Source organism: Salvelinus alpinus, chromosome 15 (genome assembly GCF_045679555.1).
Source record: "Salvelinus alpinus chromosome 15, SLU_Salpinus.1, whole genome shotgun sequence".
Lineage (NCBI taxonomy): Eukaryota > Metazoa > Chordata > Actinopteri > Salmoniformes > Salmonidae > Salvelinus > Salvelinus alpinus.
This window is the reverse complement of record NC_092100.1, coordinates 56382388-56402837: the sequence shown is the minus strand read 5'-3', so window position 1 is coordinate 56402837 and position 20450 is coordinate 56382388. Positions and strand designations below refer to the sequence as shown.

The window sequence follows — 20450 nt, the reverse complement described above, 5'->3', positions numbered from 1 at the left end:
ACATGCCTTATTGATCCTTAGGATGCGTTCATCAGTCAGGGGATAAAATGCGCATTAACAGTATTTGTTCTACATTTGTAGCTAGTGCTCTTGTCACACCATTTCTTAACCACCTCATGAACTATAGTTTCTTTTCGTTCCCAGTTTTTCTTAGTCCAATTCGTTCCATGTATATAGAACCCGAGCAATTACATTTAATCTTTAAATTCTATAGGGAGGTTTAGAAAGCTCTTTCTCATAGAATCCAAAATGATCATATACAAAATGTATTTCTTCTTGCGAATGTAATGGCTGCTCTCCTCCTCTTCGTCTGAAGAGGAGAAGCATGGGTCGGACCAATACGCATCGAGGTATGCAGTCATAATGAATTTATTTAAACAAAACCGAAAACACGAAGAACACTTGAATTGATACAAAATAACAAAACGATGTAGACAGACCTGAACAAACGAACTTACATAACACAAAGAACACACGAACAGGAAAATAGACTACACAAAAACCAAACGAACAAATAAACCGAAACAGTCCCGTGTGGCGCAACATACACAGACACGGAAGACAACCACCCACAACAGACAATGTGAAACCACCTACCTTAATATGGCTCTCAATCAGAGGAAACGTAAACCACCTGCCTCTAATTGAGAACCATATCAGGTCACCCATTAACCAACATAGAAACACATAACAAAGACTGCCCACCCAAACTCACGCCCTGACCGACTAACACATACAAAAATAACAGAAAACAGGTCAGGAACGTGACAGCGAATGAATAAAGACATGTCGTCGGCATAAGCAGAGATAACTACACGACTATTTCAAACAGATACACCTTTTATCCTATCATCTTTTAAAATGATTTTTAACAAGGGGCTGATGGCCAGCACATAGAGTGCTGTGCTAAGAGGACAAGTCTGCTTTACGCCTCTCTCAACATTGAAGGCTTCGGTCAGTGATCTGTTTATATTCACTTGTACAGATTATTTTGCAAACAATCATTTACATTTTTTTATAAAACCATCTGGGAAACCATGCCATTTAAGAAATGCCCATACAGTTGAAGTCGGAAGTTTACATACATTTAGATTGGAGTCATTAACACTCGTTTTTCAACAACTCCACAAATTTCTTGAGAACAAACTATAGTTTTGGTAAGTCGGTTAGTACATCTACTTTGAGCATGACACAAGTCATTTTTCCAACAATTGTTTACTGACAGATTATTTCACTTATAATTCACTGTATCACAATTCCAGTGCGTCAGAAGTTTACATGCACTATGTTGACTGTGCCGTTAAACAGCTTGGAAAATTACATAAAATGATGTCATGGCTTTAGAAGCTTCTGATAGGCTAATTGACATCAATTGAGTCATGAGTCAATTGAGTCATGTATGGATGTATTTCAAGGCCTACCTTCAAACTCAGTGGCTCTTTGCTTGATATCAACGGAAAATCAAAAGAAATCAGCCAAGACCTCAGAATAATTTTTTTAGACCTCCACAAGTCTGGTTCATCCTCGGGAGCAATTTCCAAACGCCTGAAGATACCACGTTCATCTGTACAAACAATAGTACGCAAGAATAAACACCATGGGAACACGCAGCCGTCATACCGCTCAGGAAGGAGATGCGTTCTGTCTCCTAGAGATGAACGTACTTTGGTGCGAAAAGTGCAAATCAATCCCAGAACAAAAGCAAAGGACCTTGTGAAGATGCTGGAGGAAACAGGTACAAAAGTATTTATATCCACAGTAAAACGAGTCCTATATCGACATAACCTGAAAAGCCGCTCAGCAAGGAAACCACTGCTCCAAAACCGCCATAAAAAGCCAGACTACGGTTTGCAACTGCACATGGGGACAAAGCTCATACTTTTTGGAGAAATGTCCTCTGGTCTGATGTACCAAAAATAGAACTGTTTGGCCATAGTGACCATCGTTATGTTTGGAGGAAAAAAGGGGAGGCTTGCAAGCCGGAGAACACCATCCCAACCGTGAAGCACGGGGGTGGCAGCAGCATGTTGTTTGGATGCTTTGCTGCAGGAGGGACTGGTGCACTTCACAAAATAGATGGTGTCATGAGGATGGAAAATTATGTGGATATATTGAAGCAACATCTCAAGACATCAGTCAGGAAGTTAAAGCTTGGTCGCAATTGGGTCTTCCAAATGGACAATGACCCCAAGCATACTTCCAAAGTTGTGGCTAAATGGCTTAAGGACAACAAAGTCAAAGTATTGGAGTGGCCATCATAAAGCCCTGACCTCAACCCCATAGAAAATGTGTGGGCAGAACTGAAAAAGCATGTGCGAGCAAGGAGGCCTACAAATCTGACTCAGTTACACCAGCTCTGTCAGGAGGAATGGGCCAAAATTCACCCAACGTATTGTGGGAAGCTTGTGGAAGGCTACCCAAAACGTTGGACCCAAGTTAAACAATTTAAAGGCAATGCTACCAAATACTAATTAAGTGTATGTAAACTTCTGACCCACTGGGAATGTGATGAAAGAAATAAAAGCTGAAATAAATAATTCTCTCTACTATTATTCTGACATTTCACATTCTTAAAATAAAGTGGTGATCCTAACTGACCTAAAACAGGGACGTTTCACTTGGATTAAATGTCAGGAATTGTGAAAAACTGAGTTTAAATATATTTGGCTAAGGTGTATGTAAACTTCCGACTTCAACTGTAAAAACTACCTCGGAATATAATCAAAGCTTTCTTCTGATAATATTTATCTTACTGTACAAAGGTTTTCCCACATTAATCTCCCTTTAATAGCACACGTTCTCAAGCAAGATGGCACCGACAGATAGCTAGCTCCTAGGCAACTTTGCAGTGTTTTGTTTTTTTCTGTGTTATTTCTTACATTATTAGCCCAGAATTGTTTTTGTGTTATTACATACAGCCGGGAAGATCTTTTGGATATCAGAGTGAATGTAACTCACCAGCATTACAAATAGGAATACAATTTTCCCGAATCGGATCCTTTGTTCGTACCCCCCAGGGCAGTTGAACTGATTCCAGAAGCTGATTCAAAACACCGCCGGTGGAGAAGAGGTATTGGGAGTGGACTTCTAGTCTGACTCAGGAGGCGTGCACACCCCCCACCGCTTCCGAGTATATTACTCACTAATGTTCAGTCTCTGGACAATAAAGTTGATGAGCTCAGGGCGAGGATTTCCTTCCAGACAGACATAAGGGATTCTAACATACTCTGTTTCACGGAAACATAGCTCTCTCTCTGGATATACTGTCTGAGTCCGTACAGCCAGTTGGGTTCTCAGTTCATTACGCAGACAGAAATAAATATCTCTTGGGGAAGAAGGGTGGAGGTGTATGTTTCATGATTAAATACTCATGGTGTGATTGTGACAACATACAGTGGGGAGAACAAGTATTTGATACACTGCCGATTTTGCAGATTTTCCTACTTAAAAAGCATGTAGAGGTCTGTAATTTTTATCATAGGTACACTTCAACTGTGAGAGACGGAATCTAAAACAAAAATCCCGAAAATCACATTGTATGATTTTTAAGTAATTAATTAGCATTTTCACAGTTGAAGTGTACCTATGATAAAAATTACAGACCTCTACATGCTTTGTAAGTAGGAAAACCTGCAAAATCGGCAGTGTATCAAATACTTGTTCTCCCCACTGTACATGCACTCAAGTCCTTTTGTTCCCCTGACCTAGAATACCGCACAATCAAATGCCGACCGTATTACCTCCCAAGAGAATTATCTTCGGTTATAGTCACAGCTGTGTATATTCCTCTTCAAGCCGATACCACGACAGCCCTTAAAGTACTTCACTGGACTTTATGCAAACTGGAAACCACATATCCTGATGCCACATTTATTGTAGCTGGGGATTTTAACAAAGCAAATTTGAGGAAAACACTACCGAAGTAATATCAACACCTTGACTGTAGTACTCGGGCTGCTAAAACACTCGACCACTGCTACTCCAACTTCCGGGATGCCTACAAGACCCTCCCCCGCCCTCCCTTCGGCAAATCTGATCATGGCTCCATTTTGCTCCTCTCTTCCTATAGGCAGAAACTCAAACAGGAAGTACCCATGCTAAGGACTATTCAACGCTGGTCTTACCAAATAGAATCAACGCTTCAAGATTGTTTTGATCACGCGGACTCGGATATGTTCCGGGTAGCCTCTGAGAATGACATTAACGAATACACTGATATGGTGACTGAGTTCATCAGGTAGTGTATAGGAGATGTTGTACCCACTGTGACTATTAAAATCTATCCTAACTGTAAACCATGGATAGATGTCAGCATTCGCGCAAAACTGAATGCGCGAACCATCACATTTAACCATGGCAAGTTGACTGGAAATATGGCTGAATACAAACAGTGTAGTTACGTCACGGACACCAACGTCTTGCTTCCTGCCTTCTTCGCCCCCCTTTGAGGATAACACAGTGCCACTGATGTGGCCCACTACCAAGGACTGTGGGCTCTCCTTCTCTATGGCCGACGTGAGTAAAACATTTAAACGTGTTAACCCTCCCAAGGCTGCAGGCCCAGACGGCATCTCTAGCCGTGTCCTCAGAGCTTGTGCAGACCAGCTGGCTGGAGTGTTTACAGACATATTTAATCTATCCTTATCCCAGTCCCCACATGCTTCATGATGTCCATTGTTCTTGTACCCAAGAAAGCAAAGGTAACTGAATTAAATTACTATCGCCCCGTAGCACTCAATTCTGTCATCATGAAGTGCTTTGAGAGTCATGGACTTCCTGATGGGCTACTCCCAGGTGGTGAAGGTAGGAAACAACACCTCCACTTCACTGATCCTCAACACTGGGGCTTCACGAGGGTGCGTGCTCAGCCGCCTCATGTAATCCCTGTTCACCCATGAATGCGTGCCAACGCACGCCTCCAACTCGATCATCAAGTTTGCGGACCACACAACAGTAGTAGGCCTGATTACCAACAACGATGAGACAGCCTACAGGGAGGAGGTGAGGGCCCTGGGAGTGTGGTGCCAGGAAAATAACCTCTCACCCAATGTCAACAAAAGAAAGGGGCTGATCTTGGACTACAGGAAACAGCAGAGGGAGCACCCCTCTATCCACAACAACGGAACCACAGTGGAGAAGGTGGAAAGATTCACGTTCCTCGGCGCGTACACATCACTGACAAACTGAAATGGTCCAGCCACACAGACAGTGTGGTGAAGAAGGCGCAACAACACCTCTTCAACCTCAGGAGGCAGAAGAAATCTGTCTTGGCACCTAAAACTCAAACTTTTACCGATGCACAATTGAGAGCATCATGTTTTGCTGTAGCACCGCCTGGTACCGCAACTGCACCGTCCGCAACTGCAGGGCTCTCCAGAGGGTAGTGTGGTCTGCCCAAAGCATCAAAGGGGGCACACTGCCTGCCATCCAGGACATCTAGAGAATCCAGTGATACAGGAAAGCCAAGAAGATCCACAAGGACCACAGCAACCTGAGCCACGGCCTGTTCACCCCTCTACCATCCAGAAGGCGAGGTCAGTACAGGTGTATCAAAGCTGGGACCGAGAGACTGAAAAACAGCTGCCATCTCAAGGCCATCAGACTGTTAAATAATCACCCCTAGCCCCCGCCCAGTACCCTGCCCTGAACTTTAGTCACTGTCACTAGCCGGCTATCACCTGGATACTCTACCATGCACCAGGCTGCTGCACTATGTACATAGGCCCACAAGTGGTGCAGCAGTCTAAGGCACTGCATCTCAGTGCTAGAGGCGTCACTACAGACCCTGGTTCGATTCCAGTCTGTATCACAACCGGCCGTGATAGGGAGTCCCATATGGCGGCTCACAATTAGCCCAGCGCTGTCCGGGTTAGGGTTTGGCCGCGGTAGGCCGTCATTGTAAATAAGAATTTGTTCTTAACTGACTTGCCTAATTAAAGTTTAAATAAAAACACTGGTCACTTTAATATTGTTTACATACTGTTTTACCACTTCATATGTATGTACTGTATTCTAGGCCTATCTTATTTAACTATTGCTGTACATATACTATTTTTCAGATATACTACATATTCTATCCATATACTCTCCATATTGTGCATACATCCCATAACATATACACTGAACAAAAATATAAACGCAACATACAAAGTGTTGGTCCCATGTTTCATGAGCTAAAATAAAAGATCCTGGACATTTCCATACGCACAAGAAGCTTATTTTTCTAGAATGTTTTGCACAAATTTGCTTACATCCCTGTAAGTGAATATTTCTCCTTTGCCAAGATAATCCATCCACCTGAAAGGTGTGGCATATCAATAAGCTGATTAAACAACATGATCAATACACCTTGTGCTGGGAAAAAAGAAAAGGCCACTCTAAAACGTGCAGTTTTGTCACACAATAGAATGCCACAGATGTCTCAAGTTGAGGGAGCCTGCAATTGACATGCTGACTGCAGCAATGTCCACCAGACCTGTTGCCAGAGAATTTGAATGTTAATTTCGTGAGCATAAACCACCTCCAACATCGTTTTAGAGAATTTGGCAGTTCGCCCAACAGGCCTCACAACCATGTGTATGGCGTTGCGTGGACGAGCAGTTTGCGGGTGTCAACATTGTGAACAGAGTGCCCCATGATGGTGTTGGGGTTATGCATGGGCAGGCATAAGCTACGAACAACGAACACAATTGCATTTTATTGATGGCAATTTGAATGCACATAGATACCGTGATGAGATCCTGAGGCCCATTGTCGTGCCATCATCTCACGTTTGAGCATAATAATGCATGGCCCCATGTTGCACGGATCTGTACACAATTCCTGAAAGCTGAAAATGTTGCTGTTCTTCAATGAACTGCATGCTCACTAGAGCATGCTTTGGATTGACATGTACAACAGCGTGTTTAATTTACAGCCAATATCCATCAACTTTGCAAAGACGTTGAAGAGGAGTGGGACAACATTCTACAGGCCACAATCAACCAGCCTGATCAACAAAGGAAATGTGTCACAAATGGTGGTCACACAGATACTGACTGGTTTTCTGATCCACACCCCCTACTTTTTTTTAAGGACCAACAGTTGCATATCTGTATTCCCAGTCATGTGAAATTAGGGCCTAATGAATTTATTTCAATTTACTGATTTCCTTATATGAACTGTAACTCAGACAAATTGTTGCATGTTGTGTTTACATTTCTGTTCAGTATATACACTGTAAAGTCCGGACTCTGACATTGCTCGTCCTACTATTTATATATTTCTTAATTCTATTATTTAACTTGTTAGATTTTTTTGTATTGTTAGATATTACTGCACTGTTGGATCTAGGAACACAATATTTTCACTACACCTGCAATAACATCTACTAAATATATGTATGTGACCAATAAAATGTATTTTATTCATTTATTCATATTTATTTATTTTATTCATTCATTTCATATTTTGTATGAAAATGAATAAAACAAGTCCATATATTAGCTTAGTAGTAGTTATAATTTCTGCACATAAATGTAACTAATTAGAATCTATACAGCAGCTTGAAGTGATACAGTCGACTGTGTGTTCATCTGCCCTCTTCTGTCACTTTCTCTGTGTCTTGTCTGTTGCCGTTTCAGGTTCTTGTTTATTACGGTCTCCTTTTTCTCTCCTCTTTTGTTATGGCCTGTTCTGTTCTGCTGGTGTCTCTCTCCATCATTTACTATTTTGTTGCTTTCTCTGTGTCTTGTCTGGTGTGTCTCTTTTAGTTTTGCAATCCAAAACAGACAGGGGGATAGTGGGGTAGCTTGCTTTGGGCCTGTGTCTGGGTCACCTAAATCATCCTCTTCCCTGCCAGTTGCCCCTGGCTGCTGCTGTTCTAAGTGCTAAGTTCTAAGTTCTCATCTATCTTCCTCCTAGGATGATCTTCAAGGTAGCAATGTCATGAGTTAGTTCAAAAGTTACTCTATAGAGACACGACCAGGGCAACTTAACTGTAAAGAAAAATGTGTCCGCATAACAGAGCAACACAACTCCAAACATGACAGATAAGAAGCTACATAGCCCCTCGGCTATCTGAATATAAAGAGACATGAGACCCCAAAAAATTATGGAATAATTTATAAGAACAGTTCTACCACCTCAACATAGCCCATTTTAAACAGGCATAAATATCTACACTGAACCAAAATATAAACGCAACATGAACAATTTCAAATATTTTTTAGTTACAGTTCATATAAGGAAATCAGTCAATTGAAATATATTCATTAGGCCCTAATCTATGGATTTCACACAACTGGGAATACAGATACGCATCTGTTGGTCACAGATACAGGAACCTTAAAAAACAAGCTAGGGGCGTGGATCAGAAAACCAGTCAGTATCTGGTGTGACCACCATTAGCATATTATGTTCGTTGTCTGTAGCTTCTGCCTGCCCATCCCATAACCCCACCGCTACCATGTGGCACTCTGTTCACACCGTTGACATCAGCAAACCGCTCGCCCACGCCATACACGCTGTCTGCCATCTGCCCGGTACAGTTGAAACCGGGATTCATCCATGAAGAGCACACTCCTCCAGCGTGCCAGTGGCCATCTAAGTTGATCATTTGCTGACTGAAGTTGGTTACGACACCAAACTGAAGTCAGGTTAAGACCATGGTGAGGACGACAAGCACACAGATGCGCTTTACTGAGATGGTTTCTGACAGTTTGTGCAGAAATTCTTCGGTTGTGCAAACCCACAGCTTCATCAGCTGTTCGGGTGGGTCGTCTCAGACCACCCCGCAGGTGAAGAAGCCAGATGTGGAGGTCCTGGGCTGACGTGGCTACATGTGGTCTGCGGTTGTGAGGCAGGTTGGACGTAGTGCCAAATTCTCTAAAACGATGTTGGAGGTGGCTTATAGTAGAGTACTGAACGTTCAATTATCTGGCAACAACTCTGGTAGACATTCCTGCAGTCAGCATGCAAATTACACGCTTCGTCAACTTGAGACATGGGATTCTATTTTGTGACAAAATGGAGTGTCCTTTTATTGTCCCCCGCACAAGGTGCACCTGTGTAATGATCATGTCATTATATCAGCTTCTTGATATGCCACACTGTCCAGTAGATGGATTATCTTGGCAAAGGAGAAATACTCACTAACAGGGCTGTAAACAAATTTGTGCACAACATTTGATAGAAATACGTACTTTGTGCGTATGGAACATTTTGGAGATCTTATATTTCATCTCATGAAACATGGTACATGAAATATTTTTGTTCAGTAATAGTTGTAGTAAAGTTCAGCTTCATTCTGCAGAGGGGAAATGTGTCACTGCCAGGAGATACTGTAAGTGCTTCAGTCATAAAAACGTTCTCTCATATCTTTGGTCTCAGCTTGCTACCCGGCCAGTACTTACCAAAGTGGCTAGGCAACAAGCAAGCTACTTAAACTAAACCCATTAAATACACTCACTGTAAATAAACACTTTTCCTAATACCATGACTTATATCAACATCCTCAGCTCGCCCATTCACTAAATATACTGTTAATATTTCAGTGTGTGATTCTCTATACTCTCATTCTATCTAGTGTACACGTGACAAACTCACTACTCACCACGCATGTGCACACACCCACACACATCTACACACACACGGTCTAGATTCTACTGTATACTTTATGCTGTACCTGGCGTGACAAACTCTACCCTCCCCAACTGCCAACCTCCTATCCCGTCCACCTCCCCCAGTCTCTCATCTCCTCTCACTCACACACATACACACACAGAGCAACCCCCCCCCCCCCCCTCCCCCATTCCACCTGGTGTTCCTCCTACATCAAACAGCTCGGGGCAATGGCCCCTGAGGGACTATCAGCCTGGCACACCAAGAGATAACCTCTTTCACAGCGCACGCGCCGCACACCCACATCGATAGCCTAGGGATTACTGGCTCCAGGGTGAAAGACAGTCTCTGAATGACTCACAGTAGGCATCAGACTGTCCATGGCTGTGTGTGAGTATTTCTGTGTACTGTATATGTTTTTTTGTCTGACTACCTCGGCTTTGGAATGCTGCCAGAGTTCCACTGAACCAGTGGCGTCACTAGGCCTGGACTTCTGGGGCTTTAGCCCCGGATGTTTTTGGTCCAGTCCCAACCTATTCTGACATGAGTTTCCATAACCATGCATTACTCTATGCAGTATCATTTTTTTAAATATCAAAAATAAACAGTACAATATACTACGCTAGGGAGTAGCATGCACTGCAAGAAGCCCCTGGAGTGACATGGTGACTGTTTTGATTGGTCAAGATTTCACAATGCAGTGGACCGATCACAATCCTTATCCCAGTCTGCTGTTCCCACATGCTTCAAGAGGGCCACCATTGATCCTGTTCCCAAGAAAGCTAAGGTAACTGAGCTAAACGACTACCGCCCCGTAGCACTCACTTCCGTCATCATGAAGTGCTTTGAGAGACTAGTCAAGGACCATATCACCTCCACCCTACCTGACACCCTAGACCCACTCCAATTTGCTTACCGCCCCAATCGGTCCACAGACGACGCAATCGCAAACACACTGCACACTGCCCTAACCCATCTGGACAAGAGGAATACCTATGTGAGAATGCTGTTCATCGACTACAGCTCAGCATTTAACACCATAGTATCCTCCAAACTCGTCATCAAGCTCGAGACCCTGGGTCTCAACCCCGCTCTGTGCAACTGGATACTGGACTTCCTGACGGGCCGCCCCCAGGTGGAGAGGGTAGGTAACAACATCTCCACCCCGCTGTTCCTCAACACTGGGGCCCCACAAGGGTGCGTTCTGAGCCCCATCCTGTACTGCGTGGCCATGGACGCCTCCAACTCAATCATCAGGTTTGCGGAGGACACTGCAGTGGTTGGCTTGATTACCAACAACGACGAGACGGCCTACAGGGAGGAGGTGAGGGCCCTCGGAGTGTGGTGTCAGGAAAATAACCTCACACTCAACGTCAACAAAACAAAGGAGATGATTGTGGACTTCAGGAAACAGCAGAGGGAGCACCCCCCTATCCACATCGACGGGACAGTAGTGGAGAGGGTAGTAAGTTTTAAGTTCCTCGGCGTACACATCACGGACAAACTGAATTGGTCCACCCACACAGACAGCGTTGTGAAGAAGGCGCAGCAGCAGAAAAGAAATTCGGCTTGTCACCAAAAGCACTCACAAACTTCTACAGATGCACAATCGAGAGCATCCTGTCGGGCTGTATCATCGCCTCGTACGGCAACTGCTACGCCCACAACCGTAAGGCTCTCCAGAGGGTAGTGAGGTCTGCACAACGCATCACTGGGTGCAAACTACCTGCCCTCCAGGACACCTACACCACCCGATGTCACAGGAAGGCCATAAAGATCATCAAGGACAACAACCACCCGAGCCACTGCCTGTTCACCCCGCTATCATCCAGAAGGCGAGGTCAGTACAGGTGCATCAAAGCAGGGACCGAGAGACTGAAAAACAGCCTCTATCTCAAGGCCATCAGACTGTTAAACAGCCACCACTAACATGGAGTGGCTGCTGCCAACATACTGACTCAACTCCAGCTCACTTTAATAATGGAAATTGATGGAAATTGATCAAAAATGTATCACTAGCCACTTTAAACAATGCCACTTAATATAATGTATTTGTATATACTGTACTTAATATCATCTACTGCATCTTGCCATCTTTATGTAATACATGTATCACTAGCCACTTTAAACTATGCACTTTTATGTTTACATACCCTACATTACTCATCTCATATGTATATACTGTACTCGATACCATCTACTGCATCTTGCCTATGCCGTTCTGTACCATCACTCATTCATATATCTTTATGTACATATTCTTTATCCCTTTACACTTGTGTGTATAAGGTAGTAGTAGTGGAATTGTTAGGTTAGATTACTCGTTGGTTATTACTGCATTGTCGGAACTAGAAGCACAAGCATTTCGCTACACTCGCATTAACATCTGCTAACCATGTGTATGTGACAAATAAAATACAATTTGATTTGAACCCTTGACCCCTCCCCCACCCCTACAGCACTGGTTAGAAGTCATTAGGCACGCGCCTAATACTAGATGTTGCTGACGCCTGACAGATCTTTCAACGTCTTGATAGGTATTTTAAGTATCCGCTAACCACACCATATGTTATAGCAATTTGTCAGTTGATGACATTGTTTTGTCGCGTCGCCTCGCCTTAGCTGTGGAACGTGCCCAATGCCATCTCTCAGCAAAACGCCTGTCACTCAGTCAGCGTAGCACTGAGCAAACATGGATATTCGGAACTTCTTCCGAAGGAGAGGCAAAGGAAGTGAGTAGTTTGCGCACAAGCAGGCACCAGTGAATGAGTTGGAGAGGGCAGAACAGCCAGAAAATCAAAGTGCAACAGCAGCAGAGTTATCCAGGTGTGTACAGGGTTGGTGGTAGCAAACTAGCTAGTCTCCCTCAGCATAAGGGTTGGCTAATGCTAATTTAACCCTTCTGCAATTTCTGCGGCCCCGTGGAAATCAAATTAACATAATAAAAAAATCCCCATCAAAATACATATGTTTGCATGGGCTGTGTCTCACAGAATCGTCCGAACTGTTTGGCCTCCAAACTATCTAGTTTTTGCTCTAGAACCCCCACAAGCGTCACGGGACTCGTTTGAAGTTGGTACAGCCACTTCTGCTAACTTCTGTCTGTAGCGTCCGAACAGCGCCCGAATATGACCAATCTGTGGAAATGTGAGTCTCTCACGAACACGTACATGTAGGTTGTCACAAGACTCGTCTGAAGGTCCCAAGTACCAGTTTTTTAAAAATTATGGAAGTATATATGGAGATGGTTTAGTGCCTAAAATAAGGGGTTAAATACATCTTAGATATAGGACAGACACTTCAGAACAAACTTCCTTTAGATTTTTTGGGCGGTACTATCTGTTGTTCCATGTAGTGAATCTGTTACTCAATGCGTTTCTATGGGCTAACAGCAGTAATAGCAAATTCAATGTTTTTTGTTGTAGTTTTTTTTTACCTTAAGGGGTACTTGTTTATGTGTTATTGGCTTGTTTATTGTTTATTCCATGTGTAACTCTGTGTTGTTGTCTGTCACACTGCTTTGCTTTATCTTGGCCAGGTCGCAGTTGTAAATGAGAACTTGTTCTCAACTAGCCTACCTGGTTAAATAAAGGTGAAATAAATAAATAAATAAATAAATAAATTCAAATACTATTCCATATAGCTTAGTAGAACCCCCCCCTCTACTCCGCCTGTCTGCCTCCCTTTCTATTTATTGTGACTTGAGCTATCGCTGGTGAAGTGCCACATTAAAACTTGGTCCGGCCCGAAGATGTCGCTAGCAAACTTGCATCATTGTATCAACTAGCCTATTGTTTCCTGTGCCAGTGAGCTCAGGACAGACAGCTGTTTTTGCGCAAGGGAAACGTTTTCAGGTATTAGATGATGTTTCCACTGGATATATGGGATCATCAGATCATCATATTTTGCTCTTTCACACCGAGGCTGTGTATGTGTGTGTTACGGTGTCAGTGTAAGTATGTGTGAGCGTGTGGGTGGTCGGAGTCCAGTGTGTGTATAGTGTCAGTGCGAAATAGCTAGCGGAAAAAGGGAAAATGCAGTTTGTGTATGTATGTCTACCAGCAGTGATTGACTGTTATCTAGACCTGAGTGCAGAGGCTGTTGCATGTGTACCAGTAAAGGCTAGCTGCAATTTAAACACTATCATTTAATGAACTATAAACTAAGTAAACTAAACTGAACTTAAATTAACTATATGCATTGAAACCTTTGGAGGAGAAAATATCAGAGCCAACATAATATTGTTCAGGTTGTCACATAAGTGTGCGGTCCATTTTCCTATTCTTCTCTTTCCCTCTGTCACACCATGTCTAACAGGCAGCAGCTGTGCCATCACATCCATATCATACCAGAATCCTTTGGGCCTGGCCATTATGGAGCCAAACACCCCTCGGCTGTTTGTGTGTGTAAATGCCGCACTAAATTAGCTCCATTCATTAAAATCACCCATCTATTTTTGTGACTACCTGGACCTACCATTTTGGTTTTGAAGTATTGAAACCAAACCATTTTATTTTAATGAAAAGTGTTCTAGTAAACAACATGAAAAGGTTTCTGTAATAGGCACTCATCATTTCAAATAGGCCACATGATTTATATATAAACACTTTAAATAAGTCAGGAGCCAGTCAGGTAGCCTAAGAAGGAACAAAAATGAATTATTTACGCTATATTATTTGCCTATTATTTTGAGGCTATAGCCGACACCTAAAGAAATAGTGAAGCATTTGCGAGTGCGACACACTAGGCTGGCAGGAACATTAAGCGCTCAGCATTTATACAACATTTCATTGTATTAAATCATTATATTCTATAAATTGCGCACATAGGCTGTGACTTACTTAGAATTACATTCAAATGAAACTAAAAATGCCTTATTAGGCTCAGTGCCTTTGGCCAAACTTTCTAAAAGTGAGTTCAGAGTCTGTGGCTTCAGGCTCATGCGATGGTGCCTGGAGAGCAGGCCAGCAGCAGAGAATACCCTCTCCGCGCATGCAGAGCCACTGGGGAAACTAAACACCCTTTGGGACACTCTTGCCAGGCTGGGTAGGCAAGTTTTTTGTTTTTATATACAGTACCAGTCAAAAGTTTGAACACACCTACTCATTCAAGTGTTTAAAAAATTTATAATTTCTACATTGTAGAATAATAGTGAAGACATCAAAACTATGAAATAACACATATGGAATCATGTTGTAACCAAAAAAGTGTTAAACAAATCAATATATATATATATATAGATTTTAGATTCTTCAAAGTACCCACCCTTTGCCTTGATGACAGCTTTGCACCTTTGGAAAGGTCCCACAGTTGACAGTGCAGGTCAGAGCAAAAACCAAGCCATGAGGTTGAAGGAATTGTCCGCAGAGCTCCGAGACAGGATTGTGTCGAGGCATAATTATGGGGAAGGGTACCAAAACATATCTGCAGCATTGAAGGTCCCCAAGAACACAGTGGCCTCCATCATTCTTAAATGGTAGAAGTTTGGAACCACCAAGAGACTTCCTAGAGCTGGCCACCCGGCCAAACTGAGAAGGGCCTTGGTCAGGGAGGTGAACAAGAATGCAATGGTCACTCTGACAGAGCTCCAGAATTCCACTGTGGAGATGGGAGAAACTTACAGAAGGACAACCATCTCCGCAGAACTCCACCAATCAGGTCTTTATGGTAGAGTGGCCAGACGGAATCCACTCCTCAGTAAAAGGCACATGCCTTTTGGTTCTAGACTTGGCGCTCTGGTACCGCACGGCAAGCGGTACCGGAGCGCCATGTCTAGGACCAAAAGGCTCCTCAACAGCTTCTACGCTCAAGCCATAAGACTGCTGAACAATTCATAAAATTTACATTGACCCCCCCCTCCCTTTTGCACACTGCTGCTACTCACTGGTTGTTTGTTACCTATGCAAAGTCACTTCGCACCCACCTACATGTACAGGTTACCTCAACTAGCCTGTACCCCCACACACTGACTCAGTACCGGTGCCCCCTGTATATAGCCTTGATATTGTTATTCTTATTCTGTTACTTTTTATTATTATTATCTACTTGGTAAATATTTTATTCTTCTTGAACTGCACTGTTGGTTAAGGGCTTGTAAGCAAGCATTTCCCGGTAAAGTCTACACATGTTGTATTCGGTGCATTTGACAAAGTTTGATTTGATTTGACAGCCCGCTTGGAGTCTGTCAAAAGGCATCTAAAGGACTCTCAGACCATGAGAAACAAGATTCTCTGGTCTGATGAAACCCAGATGGAACTCTTTGGCCTGAATGCTAAGCATCACGTCTGGAAGAAAAACCTGGCACCATCCCTACGGTGAAGCATGGTGGTGGCAGCATTATGCTGTGGGGATCTTTTTCAGGGGCAGGGCCTGGGAGACTAGCTAGGATCGAGAGAAAGCTGAATGGAGCAAAGTACAGAGAGATCTTTGATGAAAACTTGCTCCAGAGCGCTCAGGACCTCAGACTGGGGGGGAAGGTTCACCTTCCAACAGGACAACGACCCTTAGCACACATCCAAGACTACGCAGGAGTGGCTTCGGGACAAGTTTCTGATTGTCCTTGAGTGGCCCAGCCAGAGCCCGGACTTGAACCCGATCGAACATCTCTGGAGAGACCTGAAAATAGCTGTGCAGCGATGCTCCCCATCTAACCTGACAGAGCTTGAGAGGATCTGTGCCAAGCTTGTAGCGTCATACCCAAGAAGAGTCGAGTGTGAAACCGCTGACAAAACGATTTAATCCATTTAAATTTGGGTATGTCATTTTAGGCAAAAATTTGAAAAAGGGTCAGATCCTTTTAAGAATAAGGCTGTAACATAACAAAATGTGGAAAAAGTCAAGGGGTCTGATTTCTTTCCGAATGCACTGTATGTGTGAATGTGTGTGTGTGTCCTCAAGTCTGCATGTGTGTGTGTATGTGTGTGTGAGTTGTTCTATGGGTCGGCTGGTACAGGCAGCCTAAGGTAATTAGCAACTCCCTTGGGCCAAAGATGGTGGTGTATTTCATTCTTCCACTCATTTCAGAAGCACAAAGGGACATGCATCGTAAAGGATAGTGATAGAGTGTGGTCAAGTGCAAACACAGCCGATTCTGCACCACACAACTACCTTGATGACTAGGGTCCGATTCTCCTGATAGAATCCTTCCTGTCTGTACCCCTCTTTGTATCCATCAATCTCCCCTCTCTAAATTCCAACTGTGTAATCATAAAAGGGAAAATACAAGAAGGGAAAAAAAGAGAGAAAGGGAGGGACAAAGACCCATATAGGGTGCTCTTAAATACTGTACTGTACATAGGTCTGTAGAAACAGGTCTGTTGTGGTATGTCTGTCAGTGAATGCCTAAAAAGAGACACCCTTCAAGACAATCTAAATAATCTCAGATCTATCATCAATCTCCTCTTTGAACCACAAGTGTCTGCAGATGGAACATACTGTACGTATGAGAGAGAGACATGCTGATAAACCGATACCCTTTTCACACTTATGTGACAACCTGAACAATATTATGCTGGCTCTGATATTTTCTCCTCCCATTGTTATTTCCAGCACTGAGTCCATTCTAGGATCTATTGTGGGTGCTTAACCAAGCCAACCTAGTACATTTCGGCTTGGCTCAGCTAAGCTCAGTAGTGTGAAAAGGGTAATCAAGTCAGAAAGAGTCTGTTCAAGAGACAGAGAGACTTACCTTCCCCTCCTCCTCTCTGTATGAGTAGCGTGGCCTCTGCTCCGACAGGACACTCTTTGAGCAGCTCCACCACACGGCCGTGTCCCGCCCCCGCCACACCCTGCTGGTTCACCTCCAGGATCAGGTCTCCTTCATTCAGACCCACTCCGTCCTGCACAACCGGCTCCAAAACCTGTACAACACGGAACATAGTCAGGTATGAGGATGGAAAAGTAGGGGTGACGACAGACAGAGGGATGGATGGACAAACGGACACAGACAGAGCAGTAGAATGCACAATGCAAAATGTACAACATACAGAGAAGGTTAACACAAGAATAACACCCCACCTGTTTGACCCGCTGCCCCGTGGGGCTGTCGGCGATGGTGAACCCGAACCCCTCCGCCCTCTTCACCATAGTCACAGTCAGCAGCTCCGCCCCCTGGATCACGCCCCCGGCTATCCCCGTCGCCCCTGACGACACTATGGAGACATTGTCGTCGCGCGGCGTCACGGCCGGAGCGGACCCGGGGTCGGTGGGCGGCAATGAGGACCCATCCAGGTGGGTGTCCCCAGGGTGGGGTTCCCCTGGCTGGGCTAGAGCCTGTGAAGGGAGCTGAGAGCTCAGGGAGAGGTACTCCAGGTAATGGTTGTAGCTGCTACGCCCGTTCACCACCATGGGGTGGTGTTCCATGCCAACGGGGGTCAGGGAGTTTCCGGCGGACGCCCCGCTGGGGTTCTCGGGGTCAAAAGGCAGGGGGTAGCCCCGGCAGAGGACCAGGGTGACGCTTTGTCCAATGAGAACAGATTGGAAGAGTTTGACCACATCGGCGTGAGTGGTGCCCAGGCAGCAGATGTCATTGATGTAGACAATGACATCACCTAAAGGGGGAGGAGGCAGAGTTCTTGTTCATTAGGCATCAAACGGAAGAAGATGGTCTGAAACGGGTATAAAAACATACTGTACTGAACAAACTCATTCAAATGTGTCTCAGCTGTCATCGGAATCTCTAGCGAACTATAGAGAGTGTGTATAATTAGTGAACACAGAAGAAGTCCGACGTCCCTAGAGCAGGGGTAGGCAACTAGATTCAGCTGGGGGCCAATTTTTGTCAGAGCAGATGGTAATTTGTACACTGCAAATGTTACGTATTTATTTCGGATCCCCATTAGCTGCTGCCAAGGCACATTAAGGCACTTACAAAGTATACCCAAAAATAGATGGTATTCACCTTGATAACAGTGAGACATGATCACGTCTCTCTTTTTATTTTTAGGAGCAGATTTTCTTTGCTGAATTGGTGATTGTACAGTACATTTTTACCAAACACTAAAATCCGCCAAAAACATAAATATTTTGGGGGCCAAAGAAATACACTCGTGGGCTGGTTTCACCTGTTGCCGACCCCTGCCCTAGAGTGTCACAGAGGCCCATGATATCAGTATGGCAGCAGAGTGAAGGCTTGAAGGCAAAGCTCTACATGGGTGTGTTGGGGGGGGGGGGGGGGGGGGATGCGTGAGTAAAAGTAATGATACCTTAATAGAAATCTGTGAATATATTGTACTGTTTTAAGATTGTATAAACTGCCTTAATTTTGCTGGACCCCATGAAGAGTAGCTGCTGCTTTGGCAGCAGGGGATACATAATAAATACAAATAGAAAATGATCAACTATAATTGAAAGTCACCCCGAAAATACTACTTGAGTAAAAGTCAAAAAGTATTTGATTTTAAATATAATTAAGTATCAAAAGTAAATGTAATTGCTTAAATATACTTTAGTATCAAAAATTAAAGGATTCATAATTTCGAATTCCTTATATTAATCAAACCAGATGGCATCATTTTCTATTTTTTTTAAACTTACGAATAGCCAGGGGCACACTCCAACATCATTTACAAACGAACCATGTGTGTTTAGTGAGTCCACCAGATCAGAGGCAGTAGGCATGACCAGGGATAAGTGCATGAATTTGACAATTTTTCTGTCCTGCTAAGCATTCAAAATGTAACGAGTACTTTTGGGTGTCAGGGAAAATGTATGTAGTAAATAGTACATTACTTTCAATAGGAACGTAGTGTAAAGTAAAAGTTGTCAAAAATATAAGTAAAGTACAGATACCCCCAAAAAACTAGTTAAGCAGTACTTTAAATTATTTTACTTGACTACTTTACACCACTGTGTGTGTGTGTGTGTGTGTGTGTGTGTGTGTGTGTGTGTGTGTGTGTGTGTGTGTGTGTGTAGCAGAGGTTCAGTGTGTCTCAGTGGACATGTCAGCCATCTGGAGCGTATTGGCACCAAGAGACAACCATCACATTGCCACTGTACTGCTATGCCAACCTGGTGATGGTTAACAAACACACACGCGTGCAGACACACATAGACAAGTACCCATACTCCCCTCCCACACAGCAACACCACAGCTCAAATAGGCCAGCAAATATCAGTCAGGGATGGTGTGTGTGTGTGTGTGTGTGTGTGTGTGTGTGTGTGTGTGTGTGTGTGTGTGTGTGTGTGTGTGTGTGTGTGTGTGTGTGTGTGTGTGTGTGTGTTTGGCAATGTCAAAGAGAGAGGGAGACAGCAAGCAGAAGAGAGTGAAATCAGGACAGTGAGTGAGCAAGAGGGAGATAGAGGGCTCTATTTTAATGGTAAATGTTAGTGCTGGTCCAGGGTTGTGTCAGAAATATTTGAGCTATTTTTACTGTGGGAATTATGAGCGCCATAGCAAGCGATGGCACGAAAGTACTGGATTTTGATGGATAAATAAATTGTAGACGTGATGAGGGCTTGGCCACTCATTGGCCAATCAACGCATTTCATGGCTTTAAACTGTATGCCGTTGTCTCAAGTTCTGTAGGTTATTGACGGTCTTTGGGTTGTCATCGAATCCAATTCAGCTGGGGGCATGGAATATTCTCTTCCTAGTCCATAGTGGATTGATACAGTTTATCAAATAGCATAGGCTACAGTAACAAGTAAAAAAAAAAAAAAAATCCAGTGTTTGCTCAATATGTTTGGAGTGGTGACAGTCAACATTGTTGTAATTGGCTTCAAATATAAGCCTTTACGCATCGCACTTCTCCTCAAATAAAAAACACTAGGCTCCCATAAATGGTATTGTATGTGTGAGGCACGTTTTCAATAAGCAAGATATAGCCTAGGCTGACCGTAGATATGTTATT

General features: G+C 43.7%; 1 protein-coding gene across 5 annotated transcripts in view; it reads right to left on the bottom strand.

The window, feature by feature from the left end:
- Positions 1-20450, bottom strand: part of LOC139540411 (membrane-associated guanylate kinase, WW and PDZ domain-containing protein 2-like) — a 305518-nt gene that overhangs the window by 51282 nt on the left and 233786 nt on the right. For all 5 annotated transcript variants that reach the window (XM_071344211.1, XM_071344210.1, XM_071344209.1 and 2 more), the window contains 2 exons: positions 17617-18149; positions 17288-17459 (listed from right to left, as the gene is read on the bottom strand). In XM_071344211.1, coding sequence (XP_071200312.1) covers positions 17288-17459; positions 17617-18149 — 705 coding nt within the window. The remainder of the gene's footprint in view (positions 1-17287; positions 17460-17616; positions 18150-20450) is intronic.